A 17,665-nucleotide genomic window follows, 5' to 3' on the forward strand; every position below is an offset into this window, starting at 1 on the left:
GGTAGTCGCCTCCTACGACAACAGTCGGTTACTGAAGACCTATTCTAGCCAGGATCGTCACGGGTCTGTGAGCAAGTGAGATGGTGGATACAGTTGCATTGTGATATCGACAGCCCCATTCGGAACAGACCCGCCCGCACGTGATGTTATAACACAAAGTGTGTGGTTATGAAACAAGCAATGCTTTTCCAACGTTCTATAGGTCATGTCGATCATTGATCTGAAGGGGGACACGGGTGGACCAGTTGTCCAAGGCGTTGCAATTCGCTGTACATAGTTGCGTCCCTTCGGCATGCCAGAAACCTATGATTGTTGGTTAGAATCACGTTTCGCGCAGATTATATTTCTTGATTTATCATCACCATACCCGTCCTCTTGGGTTTCAACAAAGTGAAAAGCTATCCTCTCACTGACACGCTGTGATGTAGCTAGAATACTGTTAAAAGTGGCGTTCACTCACTCACTATTTTACTTAACTGAATATCAATCAGTGACTTACGATGAGGGCAGCTGACATCGTTCGTTGATCTGTACCCACTCTTGCAATAAAATGATTTGTCTGAGACTTTTCTGAAATGGTGAAATGGTTTGATTAATAGTCACTGCAGATTAGGTTTGTTGATCAATTACACAATACTCATTGAGTAGCAGACTCGTGTTATGAAAGACAAACTTTCTAGTGGATAGAGCGTCTGCAAGGAGAGCGGAAGGTATATTATTCGATCCGCGGCCACGACACATGAAAAGACGGTAAAATAGGGTACTTATTATATATATGGTGCTATATATATGGCGCTCGGCATTATGAGGATAAAACAAGGACTGGTCGGTGCGGAGTCAGTATATTGTGTCTGAGTGGGGTATTGATTTTAAACTGCTACATGGTATCTCGGGCTAGCACTATAAAACCGGCATTAGTCAGCAGCTGCACGCACGCACGCACGCACGCACGTCGCTATATAAGTGCAATAATCTTGAATTCGATGTTAAACATCATTTCACCTCACCTCAAGGTACCAATCCTTTGAAATGTTAAATGTTTATGTAGCTGACAAATCATTACAACAACCTCCTGCTTTCGGACATGTGATGTATTAGGATCTTGTGGCAAGGAACACTTTCAACAAAAGCACCAACCTGCTTCTTGTACAACGGTCCCAGTTCAAAAAGCCACATTTGGTTGTGTACTTTGAATTCCTGTAGGTGAGCTTTGTCAATACATTTTTCCTGGAAAGATAACATTTATTATAATACTGCATGCATTTAAAACAAACAAACAATGCCAACATCATATCAAAATTCGGGCTATAATGGCGACCTTTCTTTTGAAAATCCTTGGTTGAGGGGCCTGCATCCGCTTGACTACCGTTGGAGAATAAACGAGCGTTTCCACTGAACCCCCTAAAAACTCCCTACGTGAACGTCCCATAGGAAAACTATTTGTGAAACGAGATAATAAGGTTGTGCGTGAGAAAACCATGCAAGGAGGTTGTGCATGAGGAAACTATGTAAGAAGGTTTGCGTGAGAAGACTATGTAAGAAGACTATGCAAGAAGGAGGTTATGAGAAGACTAAGTGTGAGAAGACCCTGTAAGAAGGTGGTGTATGAGAAGACTAAGTGTGAGAAGACCCTGTAAGAAGGTGGTGTATGAGAAGACTAAGTGTGAGAAGACCCTGTAAGAAGGAGGTGTATGAGAAGACTAAGTGTGAGAAGACCCTGTAAGAAGGTGGTGTATGAGAAGACCGAGTGTGAGAAGACCCTGTAAGAAGGAGGTGTATGAGAAGACTAAGTGTGAGAAGACCCTGTAAGAAGGAGGTGTATGAGAAGACTAAGTGTGAGAAGACCCTGTAAGAAGGTGGTGTATGAGAAGACTAAGTATAAGAAGACCCTGTAAGAAGGTGGTGTATGAGAAGACTAAGTGTGAGAAGACCCTGTAAGAAGGTGGTGTATGAGAAGACCCTGTAAGAAGGTGGTGTATGAGAAGACCGAGTGTGAGAAGACCCTGTAAGAAGGAGGTGTATGAGAAGACTAAGTGTGAGAAGACCCTGTAAGAAGGAGGTGTATGAGAAGACTAAGTGTGAGAAGACCCTGTAAGAAGGAGGTGTATGAGAAGACTAAGTGTGAGAAGACCCTGTAAGAAGGAGGTGTATGAGAAGACCGAGTGTGAGAAGACCCTGTAAGAAGGTGGTGTATGAGAAGACTAAGTGTGAGAAGACCCTGTAAGAAGGAGGTGTATGAGAAGACTAAGTGTGAGAAGACCCTGTAAGAAGAGTATGCATGTAGAGATAAGGCGTGAGTAAAGTACTGTCGGAAATGCTAGAAAACTGCTTTTTGCCTGTTAAAAAGGGATATATTTTTTCACAGACTGTTGTTATTGAAATATCGAATAAATACCGATCGCCCTACCTGTGGTTTGAAGTATTTCACAAGGAGTCCTATCGACAAGTTTACAGGAGACAAATTCGAACGAAAACATGAAGTTCACAGTGGCAGTCTGAAAGGGACTATAGAAATATGCGCACGTAACTCCGTTACAAAAATAATAATGTAGTCTTCATAAAACATCTACTCCACACACAAAATTCATTTTGAGAAAATTCTAGATGTGCATCTTCTAAAATGGCAAAATGTCGCTGCGTTCTTTTGTTTGTTAACATTGCGCCCATGATGCATGTTACATTACACTTGCATAGCCATAACCAAGGTACACGACATGGAATCTGTACTTGGAAATGCATACAAGTTCTTTACACTTTAGAGAGATAGAGGGAAACCATTTATTTAGATAGGGTGAATTACCGAACTGCCCAAGCTATGGTGTTTTCAATTCATACCATCAAGTCTACGGTATGATAAGAAAACAAAAGAGGTATAGGGGTGGTCTCAAAAACAAAACTGGGGCGTAAAAGGATTTAGACAGCTTTGATACAGGTTGATTAGGCGTATAGTGTACAAGCTTTATGAGCAGAAGGTAACCCTGACTTGTAGTAGAATTTGGGAGGAATTAAAGATACAATTAATGTTTCCCGGACTGCACTATTGCTCTCCAAGAGATGGGATTTCGATACACGGCGCGTGGCGATGACCGAGCACTTTTCAGGGGAAAATATTCCATCCTGTCTATGAGGTCACATTATCTCCGAACCATTCATACCTATCACAGTCATACGTCATCAGCGGAGATAAATGCTACCTCAAGAAACCATCTGTAGAACAACAAATACATCTGGATTCCAAAACCGCAACCTTACAATACTCATCCCGTTTCATAGCTCTTAACTACTCCATCATGTTTCTAAGCAAATATAATGCAGTACATATCCTAAATTGTTACCTCATCCACGCATGTCAATTAAGTACCATTACAGCTATATTTTGATACCACCCCCAACTCGGCGACATTTGCACCTGGGAGAATGCACGGGACGGTGTAAGGTCATCACCTCGGGACAGGTGTCAGGTAATTACCTCAGGTGATATGCCATTTCATACATGCATGACAACACACGAATATTTTCTAAGTTTATCATCATTTTACCTGTAAAAGTACAATTTAAGGGTAATCACAGTGTCATTTAGGACAGGCTAGATTACGGCAATTCGCGTTATTTTGATATATGCTCTTTTTATAGTCCTACGACTCGTATTTATTAAATGAAGGCAGAAAAGCAGTTTCCTAGCATTTCCGACAGTACTTTAGTAAGGGAACCCTCCTCAGCTAACGCATGCCTTGATGGACGTACAGTCATGCACTGATTAGTTTATTGACTACTGGCGGTGTGTATTGTCCTTCATTTATTGATGTCACTGCGATGTTATTCGCTTTATAAAAACCACACCTGTAACGCAGGATGGTAAACAGACATTTGTAACGGTACATCAGTCCGCTGTGAGGAAAAGGCTATACATATCAAATATTAGCTATCATTATTTCTCTTGACGTTCACAGTTATGTTGGCCACATTTGTTGTTGCAATGGACATTAAGCATGAATTATACATACGTGTTGGAATAATAGCACTACAGAGGTCCCGGTTGTGGAGAAACAAGACACACAATGGTGACCCATATCAACCTGTAAGTTAATAAAGCTGCAACCATTGTTGACGGTTGACTGAACTGACAAACCATACACGTCCCAGTGGACCTTCCCATGACTTTCTCGTGGATAGCGACCCCACCTAGTTTCAACGTTTAACCAGGTCAAATCCGGGTTACCTTCTGTATGGCTCTGTGTGGAGGTGGTGCGTTAACAACGCTACATTTAACCCATGCCTTTTACGCTTTGCTACTCTGTCATAAAGACGTTCACAAATGTTTATACATTATACATTATCAAAAATTGTGGGTAGTACCTGGCAACCAGAACAAACGACATGCTTCAGTGTCAAACAGGGTGTGTTTCAAATGTGTTTCTAGTTATCTGTTATAAATAATGGGATCGGTCTCATATATTATTTGTATTTTCGTTAATGGTAAAACATAAACGTTTTGCACGAAAATACCTGGTTTCATAATGGATTCGGCAGGATTCTTCAGTAGAAACGTCTTTCGTGTCTCCTGTCGTGTGCTGGAGATTCGTGAGGTTTTGACGTTGTAATTGACACAAGCAATGAATAATTTATTATATAATTATAAGCGACAAAACCCTTTTCATATTCAATAGAAATCTCTACCAAAAGCAGAGTCGACCGTACGATTCCGACTATGTCAAGATCATGTGTTTATGAATCACTATCAAATAGTGATGATACCAGGTGTTCGCGAAATGGTGAGCGTACCCTGCCCCATCGATGGTACCCGTCACAAACACATGCAAAGGCAAGTCAATTGTTCACATGAAAAAACACGGGAACATATGGTACAAGTCAAAATAGGGAATTGCATCGGACATCATTTTTGTCACTGATGCGTCAAATTTGGAAATGATCTCCACATGTCTACCATAAGACTTTTTGAAAGCTTTACATGAGGCCTTAAATTTTGTAACTTTAATCAAATGGGAACGTTTCCAGTGAAGTGGTTGACCATAATGTAGAGAACATTTTGTAAGCATGTGTCGCTTGCGAGGTGACCATTAACATCATAATCACATGTGTACATGTTGAACAGAAACATTTGGGGATCATAAATATTTTGGAGAATACTTTTGCAGTGAAAGCTGAGCACACAATTTCATAAAAATATCCCATCATTAGTCATGTTTTGTGTTCAGTATGTATCGGAATAATGTCAGTAGGTTATTGTATATGTAACGTTTGAAGTGACATTTTTTATGAAATACTTCAGCTTGACTACATATGGCATCGTAATTATCACGTAGGCATTACACTGTCACAAGCCCGTGGTGCCGTGGTACCCAACTGTGTGCTGTGTTTATGGAAGTATGCAGGTCAAAACGGTTTTCACACTGTGTAAATCTGTGTGTAAATATACACACGGGTCATGAAAATTCAAAGTTAAGGGAAAATGTATGAAGAGAACAAATTCGACCCGCAAGAAGTTCATATTAGGAGTGAGTATGGTTTTACGTCGCTTTAAGCAATATCCAACAAATCACTGCCGTGGACACCAGAAATGGACTCCCCAACCAGAAATGAAGACTGTGAGACGAGATATAGACTTTGTTCTTTCAATACATTATTTTTTTTATCTCCAACATAACATGGTTATTATAGTTGTCACAGTTGCTGATTTAATAGTTTTTTTATTAAAAGGATTAGATCATCACCTTGTCTTTGACCCTGGTTGGTGTTCTGTAGATGTAGGTAAAGACAGTACACATATTCAGGTACAAATTCATCTAAGGTCACTGACTTACTCATTATTAGATTTCCCCTTTGAAGCCGAAATACAGACAGGCAATGTATTTCTGTAACAGGTCCCCGGTCCTGACTACATTAATTTAACATGATAAATCCTACATGCTGGAGTAAACAGCATACAACAATTTCATTTATGCAAAAAATGTAAAAATTCAAATGTATGAAAAAACATACAATGAAAGAAATAGAAGCTATTTTTCACGGCTCCCTCAAAGTAGTTGTACATAGACTGCCCTCTTTCGTTGTCATTTTCCCATGCCTAACCTAACCCAACCCAACCCAACCCCATTCAACCCCAACCTCCCCACCGCCATTAATGACCTATTCCTAAATCACTATAACGGGTGATGTCCACGTGCACCTCCCGTTATGTAGAATTCATCACAATGCATACATCTTGTTTCTCACTAAATCCATTAGACGCAATTGTTACAAGTTTCATAAATAGAAACCCCTGTACTCACGCATTTTCTTGTAGCCCAGCTGACAAATCTATAAAAGTGACCAAGGTTCCCCAGTACAGGACATACTTCCAAACATACTTCATCTCGGAGTTAGATCTTCATAACAAATAGACATCAATGTGGTCTCGTCAGTTGTTGACGAACTACAACCTGTTTTCGCGGAATTCACTCAACTCTATTAGGAAGCATAGTAGCCGGAATAGGCTCACCAGCAGCCACAGCACATCTACTCAGGGAAGGTGAAAAGGGAAGTAACTGCGTTGTAGATCTAACACGTGTTGACAAAGTCAGCGCTCAACGTGTATCAACGGAAAAGCCCTGGGGCGCAGTTAAACCCAACAGGCGGTGATGTGACTCTGAGACAATGTATTCGTGTTAAAATGGTGTTTATTGATGCGGTGATTTTTTATAAGTTACGCCATGAATATATTGTTGAATAATTGTTTCGATTTTCACATTTTTTATTTTATGTCATTACCTGGTGTTAGTAACATGCGTTATGGGGCACCTGTCGACGACATTCACAGCGACAATATACAGCCCACATGTGGATGTTTAAATTTGATTTCTTCATCAGGTTATATGCGTTTGTAAGTCAGACCATAAAACGCCACTCAACCCTGTCGAGCGTTACCCCAGCTATGCATGCTACTTCGCACTCGCTCCACATCCGCATTCCAGCGCATTCACTCTCATTGGCCGAGCTCGATGTGACGAAGATAGAGATTGGATAAATCATTTTGCGGGGTCATCATGAATTTAATTAAAACATATCATTTCTGATAAATGTTGCCGTTAATCACTGACCTGAGTGTTTACAAAACTATGATGCGATGTCAATACCATTAAACACCATGTTTTGTTTGTTTGTTGTTTAACGTCGCTCTCAGCAGTATTCCAGTCATGGCGGGCTGTAAATAATCAAATTTGGACCAGACAATCCAGTGATTGACATCACGTGCATCGAACTACGCAAATGGGATACGAAGACATGCATCAACCAAGTCAACGAGTATGACCACCCGATTTCCTTAGTCGCCTAGCTCTGACGACAAGCAGGCCCGGGTTGCTGAAGATCAATTCTAACCCGGGGCTAAACACTATGTAAAGCGACGTGACTCGACCGTTTAGTACCACTCTGGATGTCAAACGGGTTATTGTATTCTCCGAAGAACCTATCAATTAACTGAGAACACAGTGAAAGTGACACGTAAGTGTGTTTTGCATAACCAGAGAGGTCGCTTTGTGCACGGCAGGATCGGGATAGGCACGTGTAAACAGCTGTTGTAACGATCACAAGGATACAAGGTAACCTATTATAAAACACCGTGAATAGGGCAACGTGAGTGTTTGTACAAGCAGCGTGAACGGGAACCACAGGTTTGACAGACGAATGACAAACAGTTGTATTTGTGAAAAGATGTAGCGTTTGCAAACCCCGCATTCCAGCAGTTAACACCCGTCGAACAGGCAGAATATTTTATGCCTTACAATAAACTTTGTCAAACACCTTGCCCAACTGCTATCTAACATGTATAACGGTCCCAAGTTTCATTCATAGGCTATGAGCGCTTTATCAATCAATATTTTTATATACTCTGATATTTTACTGTATTACGGTGGGCACAAGTTAGCCAGTCGTCCAATGTGCAGTAAATCGCTGTGCAGAGTTACGTCCCTTTAACACGCCAGAAACCTGTGATTGTGGGTTCGAATCCCGGTTCGCCCCGATTATATTTCCAGGTTTCTCAGCACCATACCCGTTGCACATTAACCAATACAAAATCAACGTTATATTCATTATATCAAAAGGCCAGTTTCTGAAACGTCAATTGTAAAACCTAGTTCTTAGAATTGAAATGTAAAACCTCAAAGCAGGTTTAGAAGTGACCCATTTCAAAACCGGTTTGGAAGAGGAACATTTCAAAAATTCAGTTTTTGGAAGATGAGCTGCCTACTAATTTACTTCCCATTTTTGTTTAGCCGAGATTGTCAGGTACCTATTACAATATCGGGTATTACGGTGTTAGGTTTATAAAACTGTCCCAAAAGGTGCGGTTCAAATGGAAGGGTATAATCACATTACCCAGCCTTGAACACGCATCAATTCATCCTTGCATGTTCCTGCTGAGGTCCCCACTCACACCCTCTCCCCAGATGACTTTTGTCTCTACTTTGGAAGTGGGTCAGGCAGTAGCTTGCACAAAGGTTTTGATATCTGAGCAGGGTTTTTTGTAAAGACTGGCGGTAATAAACTGCGAATCCCAAGACTTGACGTACCTCCTCAAAAGTGGTGGCTCTCGACCAAGACCTAATTGCTTAATTCTTTCGCGATCCCACCCTCTGAAACAACATGTCCCGCGTAAATGACTTTCTGAAAAGATGCTATATTTGAAGAAGAGGTAACTCACGACCAGCTCCCTACGAAACGCATTAAAGGTATCAACTGGTAACAGAGCCATAGTCGTAATGGTTTTAAGCAAATAAGTCATATTGGTGGTAATGTCTTGTGCAGAGTTGCGTCCCATTGGCGTGCAAGAAACCAAGCATCGTGATTTCGAGTCCTATATTTGCACGTACAGTGTATTGTTTTCAGGCGTGTCAGCACCATAGCCGTGCTCGAGGGTTTTACCAAAGTGGTAAACATCTGAGACTTGCATCACTTCAGGCTTTCCTTCCATATTAAGCTGACAAGCCGTGGTATAACTGGAATACTGTTCAAAGTGGTGTTAAACCCGAATTCTCTCACTCTAAAACCTTCATCACTTCGGGCTTTCCTCCTACATCAATCTGACACGCTGTTATAAATTTATAACTGAAACACTGTTCAGAGCGGCGTTAAACAAAACACATTCACTCATTCAAATGTGTATATCTCTTGACGAAAAGAGCTTTGAGAGCTTGGTAAATTAATAATAATAATATACGATGTCTACATATAATACCTCAATCTTCAGATAACACTTTAACCCACTGTGTGATAGTTCCTTATTCGGGGGGGTACGTATGCACGTAATTGTTAAAGTTTTAAAAATAGACAGTAAGAAATTACACGACAATGCGAAAACGCGACATTTTGACGAAATGTAGCCATGTTTCATTGTGGCCGCTTTGATTATTTTTTGTAAAGGCAACAATATCCCTTCTAGAAGTCAGATGCTTTTCGGGTTAAAACGAAGTGCTTCTTTTATTTGGTTACAGCATGTTCCTTGTCGTGACTGGGCGTAACCGTCCCCGTCACACGACCTGCACTTGTGGATTTAAATACCACAGGGTGGAGGTAAACACGAGAATAGCTACATCCGGGTAGGGAGTTTTTAAGAGGACATGACTGTGTGCTTTCAACGCAACATTAAACGCATTCTCACAAGGCCAGGTCTCGTTTTGCATCACCGTGTTTATAGTGTTGACAAGTTGGTGACAGGTTGGACTATCTAGATTTCTTAGTGCCATTTCGTGATGTGGTTCGACACCCTTCGTATTTATCGACTATTAAGCTCTTAGATGCTTTACTACTAGTACTGTGGGTAGTATCAAGCAGCGAATAAAATAATAATATGACCAACATCAGTGCCTGCCGTAAGTCAGTGATACATCCTACAAAGTGCCTACATGCAAGAAGTCAGTAACACAACCTGCACAGTGCCTACATGCAAGAAGTCAGTAACACAACCTGCACAGTGCCTACATGCATGAAGTCAGTAACACAGCCTACACAGTGCCTACATGCATGAAGTCAGTAACACAGCCTATACAGTGCCTACATGCAAGAAGTCAGTAACACAACCTATACGGTGCCTACATGCATGAAGTCAGTACCACAGCCTATACAGTGCCTACATGCAAGAAGTCGGTAACACAACCTATACAGTGCCTACATGCATGAAGTCAGTAACACAGCCTATATAGTGCCTACATGCATGCAGTCAGTAACACATCCTATACAGTGCCTACATGCAAGAAGTCAGTAACACAACCTATACAGTGCCTACATGCATGAAGTCAGTAACACAACCTACACAGTGCCTACATGCAAGAAGTCAGTAACACAGCCTATACGGTGCCTACATGCATGACGTCAGTAACACAGCCTATACAGTGCCTACATGCAAGAAGTCAGTAACACAACCTACACAGTGCCTACATGCATGAAGTCAGTAACACAACCTACATAGTGCCTACATGCATGAAGTCAGTAACACAACCTATACAGTGCCTACATGCATGAAGTCAGTAACACAGCCTCCACAGTGCCTACATGCAAGAAGTCAGTAACACAACCTGCACAGTGCCTACATGCATGAAGTCAGTAACACAACCTATACAGTGCCTACATGCAAGAAGTCAGTAACACAACCTACACAGTGCCTACATGCATGAAGTCAGTAACACAACCTACACAGTGCATACATGCATGAAGTCAGTAACACAACCTATACAGTGCCTACATGCATGAAGTCAGTAACACAGCCTCCACAGTGCCTACATGCAAGAAGTCAGTAACACAACCTACACAGTGCCTACATGCATGAAGTCAGTAACACAACCTATACAGTGCCTACATGCAAGAAGTCAGTAACACAACCTATACAGTGCCTACGTGCATGAAGTCAGTAACACAACCTACACAGTGCCTACATGCAAGAAGTCAGTAACACAGCCTATACAGTGCCTACATGCAAGAAGATAGTAACACAACCTATACAGTGCCTTCATGCATGAAGTCAGTAACACAACCTATACAGTGCCTACATGCATGACGTCAGTGAACTACCTGCACAGTGCCTACATGCATGAAGTCAGTAACACAACCTACACAGTGCCTACATGCATGAAGTCAGTAACACAACCTACACAGTGCCTACATGCATGAAGTCAGTAACACAACCTACACAGTGCCTACATGCATGTAGTCAGTAACACAACCTACACAGTGCCTACATGCATGAAGTCAGTAACACAACCTACACAGTGCCTACATGCATGTAGTCAGTAACACAACCTACACAGTGCCTACATGCATGAAGTCAGTAACACAACCTACACAGTGCCTTCATGCATGAAGACAGTGACACAACCTACACAGTGCCTACATGCATGAAGTCAGTAACACAACCTATACGGTGCCTACATGCATGAAGTCAGTAACACAACCTATACAGTGCCTACATGCATGAAGTCAGTAACACAACCTATACAGTGCCTACATGCATGAAGTCAGTGAACTACCTGCACAGTGCCTACATGCATGAAGTCAGTAACACAACCTACACAGTGCCTACATGCATGTAGTCAGTAACACAACCTACACAGTGCCTACATGCATGAAGACAGTGACACAACCTACACAGTGCCTTCATGCATGAAGACAGTGACACAACCTACACAGTGCCTATATGCAAGAAGTCAGTAACACAACCTATACGGTGCCTACATGCATGAAGTCAGTAACACAACTTACACAGTGCCTACATGCATGTAGTCAGTAACACAACCTACACAGTGCCTACATGCATGAAGTCAGTAACACAACCTACACAGTGCCTACATGCATGAAGACAGTGACACAACCTACACAGTGCCTACATGCATGAAGACAGTGACACAACCTACACAGTGCCTACATGCAAGAAGTCAGTAACACAGCCTATACAGTGCCTACATGCATGAAGTCAGTAACACAACCTATACAGTGCCTACATGCAAGAAGTCAGTAACACAGCCTACACAGTGCCTACATGCAAGAAGTCAGTAACACAGCATATACAGTGCCTACATGCATGAAGTCAATAACACAAACTATACAGTGCCTACATGCATGAAGACAGTAACACAGCCTATACAGTGCCTACATGCAAGAAGATAGTAACACAACCTATACAGTGCCTACATGCATGAAGTCAGTGAACTACCTGCACAGTGCCTACATGCATGAAGTCAGTAACACAACCTACACAGTGCCTACATGCATGTAGTCAGTAACACAACCTACACAGTGCCTACATGCATGACGTCAGTAACACAACCTACACAGTGCCTACATGCATGAAGACAGTGACACAACCTACACAGTGCCTACATGCATGAAGACAGTGACACAACCTACACAGTGCCTACATGCAATAATATAGTGACACAGCCTACACAGTGCCTACATGCAAGATGTCAGAGACAGAACCTACACAATGAAATTTGATGATTAAAAAAACAAACGCATCACGACAACGGCCATGGTAACGCGATGCACGTGAGTTCCGTGCAAATTAAAATGTTCATGCGTTCCCCCATTTCTTGCCCTATAAAAATCCACCCAGATCGGATAACATTCATTCGTTATTGAATTGCTACCACATGCCAAGATTGCCAAGAAATTAGCAACACCAAGCCCGTGGATGATTGCAAGGTGGACAAACCGCCCGATATGTAGCCAATGCATTTCTAGTCCACGTAAGGAACGTATGCAGGCTCCAGCAACGGTACCAGACCACTAAAATTACAGATGACCGACCACGTACTGGAAGACCAAGGGTCACAACCCGACGTCAGGATCGTCAGATTGTGCGACAGCATCTTCAAGATCGCTTTGTTACTGCTGCGGAAACTGTTCGACAGACCATTGGGACACACCAGCGACACATTAGTGCTGACACCGTGCGTCGACGATTGACGAGCAGACACCTCCACTGTCACAGGCTACACCGACGACCCATTCTGAAACCACATCATCGCCGGGACCGTCTTCAGTGGGCAACACAGCACCAGCATTGACGCTACCAGCAGTGGAGAAGAGTCCTCTTCTCAGACGAGAGCCGTTACTGTATCTCAACAGCAGATGGCAGAGAGAGCGAGAGAGAGTCTGGCGACGCCGTGGTGAACGTCATTCGGATGATTGTGTTCTTGAGAGAGACTCGTGGGGTGGTCCGAGAATCATGGTGTGGGCTGGAATTGGTCTTGCACAGAGGGTCGGCCCTGTGGTCTCCCGGAACATCGGTCCGGGGATAGGCAATGGTGTCACAGCAGCTCGGTACATTGATCAAGTCTTGAGACCACACGCCATACCTCATTTGGCACGTCGCCGCAACCACGAGTTTCAGCATGATAACACCCGTGCCCAAACTGCGAGAGCAACAAGAGACTTCCTCCAGCAGAATGGCATCAGAACCATGCAGTGGCCTGCCCTCAGTCCCGATTTAAATCCCATTGAGCACATGTGGGACGAGATTCAAAGATGGCTGAATGACGTCCGACGAAGGCCTGCAGCTGAGAACTGCAGCTGAGCTGCGTCAGGCTTTCCTCAGAGTGTGGGCTCAAGTGCCTATGGCCTTCATCAACCGCCTCATCCATTCCATGTATCGACGTTGCACGACAGTCATCAATACACATGGCGGACACACGCGATACTGACTTGTGATGCCATTTTCTCAGAGACTAGTGTTGTGTTTCACTTTAAGAGCATTTGACACTTTTATTTCAACTTTGATGATCAGTTTTGAAAAGTTTCATTTTTTTAATATGTCTCAAAGTATGTTTACAGTGTTTGGACAAATATGGTTTCTCATATAATTATCCATGGTGACGTTTCTTTTGCGGTTCAGTATAGATTGCCACCATGTTTGACTACCTTCTTGTGACAGAAACATAGATGATTGACCTGTGTTCAACCCATTACCTATGAGTTAAAATGGAATAGATGCAAACTACAATCAGTCAAGATATTTAGAAAAGTATACTTTAGCTAGGTTATAATTTGACGCGAATCGTCCCCTGACAATAAACATCTTGAAGCTGACATTGTATGACACCACTATACTTAAGCAAAACTGCTTTTCCAGGGAGTGTTTACGTTCTTCGTCCATATCAAATGCAGTAGAACATCCCTGGGTCATCTTAGGCGGCTCAAAGTTGAAATTGTGTCCCTAAGGCGTGCCAGAATCCTGCACACATAACAATATCTGAAAGGTGATATTGCAGAGTATGAAACTCGACAACTCGATAGTTTAGTCATGGTAGATAACGTCTCTATCCATCTACTAATAATATTAAGAAACAACACATCCCACTGTTCTCACCAACTCACTAATCGCTGCTGAGGTTGTCCTCTTCACCAGAATCATTATAATCACAGCAATGCCAACGGCGCAGGGACATTTGACACTGTAGCTGCAAAGTTCTGGCAATAAATGAAGGCTCCCCTATAATTGTGGTATATGCTCCATTGCAGAAAAATACTTGTATATGTATACTGTAGATGTAACGCTATTTTCCAGGACTGAATAGAGATCAACACCGTGTAGTCTTTAAGATATCATACAGAGAGGTGAGTTATCACATAACGTTTTCATGTAGATGAACCAGGCACGATGATGTATCAGCACACCACACATTTACAGAGGCTAGTAGTCTATTGAAGAGCACTGACAAACAGGACTATAGCTGATTACCGCCGTGTTTCATGTGCTCATAGTTCAGACAATCGGGTCCTGCTACTTTGTTGTTTTTGGCACAGGGGATGAGCGTATCTCCTATATTTATGACTGATTACACGAGATATGATTCGTGGGGACTATCTCCTGTTTTAATGGCTGAGATATGATTCCAGTTCATGTTTCTTCTAGTCAGCGTCCAAAAGGCTTTTTGGTCAATAATACATAATTTGTCAATGTTGCTGAAGTGTTCCCGTTCATAAGTCTCAACAGCATTTCGCACAGGACTTCTGAATACGTCCTTAAATTCCTGAAGGTGTCACACTGATTCCTCGTGTCCGTATATACGTAAACGCCCCCATGGATGAACTACGAGCATCACTTTGGAACATCAGTCTTAGTATCTTGGCATTAAAGTCGCCCAAATATATATCATTTCCTTTATCTTTATATGACAGAGTAAAGACTTGAAGCATCTGGGGGTAAAAGATCATCAGATCAGTTTGAAGGCGGCAATTAAACAGAGCAATGGAAAATCATTAGTTATCACTACTTCTAGGCCACATTCGATCACAGTCTGTTTCTATCTCGGAACGTACGAATGTTGCCTCTGATGATATAGGATGGCAGTTCCCCCAATGTTTGATGATCTTGATCTGGTCGTCGTTTCTGCAACTGGACTGGCAATCGTACGAAATTGTTCATTCATTGAGTTTAAGGAGGGCATGTTGTGTGTTCTTAGTTGGTGATCCGACAATGCGCATATATCTCTATCGTGTTCTAGTGGCCAAGAGTTTAATACGGTCATCATACCACTGCAATTCCAACACATAAGAGAAACATCCTCTTCAGTTAAACATTGTCTTCTCATATCTGTCATTTCGCCAACTTGTCTTCACTTCCGTCCTAACGCTTTAATCGCACTTGGGTCCTTGACTTCTTGAAGCCAATTTCTGGTGTCCCCTGCCGAGATATTGCTGGAATATGGCGTAAAACCACATTCACTCGCTTGCTCCTTCACTTCTACAAGCCATCTTTTCACAGCAATTTCTGGGGGCCAAAAGTCAACATTTTCTACCTTGATTTTGTCTTCTGCAAGGATGTCAGTCTGAGCTGTAGCACCATTGGATGAATAACCAAAGATGTGTTACTGTCACAGCTCTTTCCTTCATGCATTCTCTTATGGATTGTTTAGAGCAGGCTTGGTTAATCTGTCCCAATGTAGTATCTACTCATTAGTGACGACCTCGCATTGATGTTGCCTACTTTCTGGTTGAACTGGAATACTTCCTTTATTTGGGTATTATGCTTCTCCAGACTATGTTCAACCTATCTTTGTTTAGGTTGTATTCTTAGACAGTTGGAATTAAGCTTTCGATACAGTATAGCACTCTGCACTCCTGTGGAATTTACTCCGCATGAGAATAAAGAGAGCTCAATGAATCCCCTCAGCCGCATGTACACAGGTATGAAGAGCTCTGTCCTCAAACAACATCAAGTCATACTGGTTCTACTTGGAAAGGGGCGTCAGACAAGGCAGTGTACTATATGCGAAGCTCTATCTGGTGTACATCAATGCCCTTCTCAGACAGGGCACATCTTCACAAAACTGTGTTGTAGGCATGGATCTCCAAACAGCCGCCCATACGCAGGTCGATGACATCACACTTACAAGAGATGGTTCAAGTGTGTGTGTTTTCAGCTTCCAAGAGGAATGCCATGATGGCCAGTGTTCCAAAGCAGTCAAGAAGTGCAAGCATGTAGGCATTCTAATGGACCATGAACGCGAATTCTTTGGATAGGATCATTACTGCCTGCACTAAAATAAATTCCGCTGTTATGTCTCTGAAGAGAGCAGGCCATGATATAAAGGAATTATATCCTCTTACGAGCGCAAAACACACGAGGATGGTGTCTTTACCCAGAACCATGTTTGGATGTGAACTGTGGTCAAATCTGAGAAAGATTTGATAATTCCTCTGCAGCAAGCGCAGAGATTTTGCTTAAAGCTCATACAAGGCTTGCATAAGACAGCTCTCACAGATATCTGCAACGCTGTTTGGGTCAACTTTGTCGAATCCTAAATATTCTTGGTCAGCTGTGCAACAACCCAACACATTACCTAAGCAAGAAACTAGTCTTAGTACGCCTGAATAAAGATCACAATAATACCCTATAAACCTGACTTTAGCGCCGTTAATACTGCCTAGCTTGGGTACATTCTGAATACAGAAATGTAACTGTGTACATTACTGCAGCAGATCTACCTGTACCAACAGCATCACTATTTCGGGACAGTCAAATTGCACTAAAATACACTCATGTTACATAACACGTGTTATATTTTGCATAATACTTTCTGAGTAAAGTACAGATTCTCGTAAATTTTTTTGGTTTGACTCCCGTCCGGGACTCCAACCCACACTGGCACAGGAGAGCATCTAATCGCCAGCACACAAAGTCAGCGATCTAACCAACTCAGCCACCTAGGCTTCAACTAAATGAAAATCCGGCAATTGGTAGTCTAGATCACGTACTTTGTGTACCCCTCTGACAAGTGTAAATTGGCACAGCTCCCAATCTGTACTAAGAATCTGTACTTTACTCAGAAAGAGTCATTACACAAATATTACATGTGTTACATTTGACCACTTTCTAAATGGCATCGTGTGTTCATAAAATACAATCGTTGAAAGATCGGGATATAAATGGCCGCAGTACTTGCATACATGATGCCATAACAAAGAACTGCCAAGCAGTGAAAATACAGACTCTTCTTGAGGCGTCAGCGATGTCAACAACAATATTGAGACACTTTTTATCTCGTACAAACATGTCATTGGTCTATTAAGGCTAATGCTCAAGGTGAGTCTCGGCTTGGGTACATTAGCAGTTCTACACGTTTGATTAGAGTGATTCAAAATCCTCTTTGCTAATTTACAGTTGATGATG

At 42.2% G+C, this 17,665-nt stretch overlaps 1 protein-coding gene across 1 annotated transcript in view; it reads right to left on the minus strand.

The window, feature by feature from the left end:
• The window catches only part of LOC124136318, a 43,187-nt gene extending 36,707 nt beyond the window's left edge, over positions 1–6,480 (minus strand). Inside the window, exons 1-3 of the mRNA XM_046502210.2 lie at positions 6,291–6,480; positions 1,138–1,227; positions 500–570 (exon numbers count right to left, since the gene is read on the minus strand). Coding sequence (XP_046358166.2) covers positions 500–570; positions 1,138–1,227; positions 6,291–6,373 — 244 coding nt within the window. The 5' untranslated portion in view covers positions 6,374–6,480. The remainder of the gene's footprint in view (positions 1–499; positions 571–1,137; positions 1,228–6,290) is intronic.
• Between the last annotated feature and the right edge of the window lie 11,185 nt (positions 6,481–17,665).

This window comes from Haliotis rufescens, unplaced genomic scaffold, assembly GCF_023055435.1.
Source record: "Haliotis rufescens isolate VD_foot unplaced genomic scaffold, xgHalRufe1.0.p SCAF_22, whole genome shotgun sequence".
Lineage (NCBI taxonomy): Eukaryota > Metazoa > Mollusca > Gastropoda > Lepetellida > Haliotidae > Haliotis > Haliotis rufescens.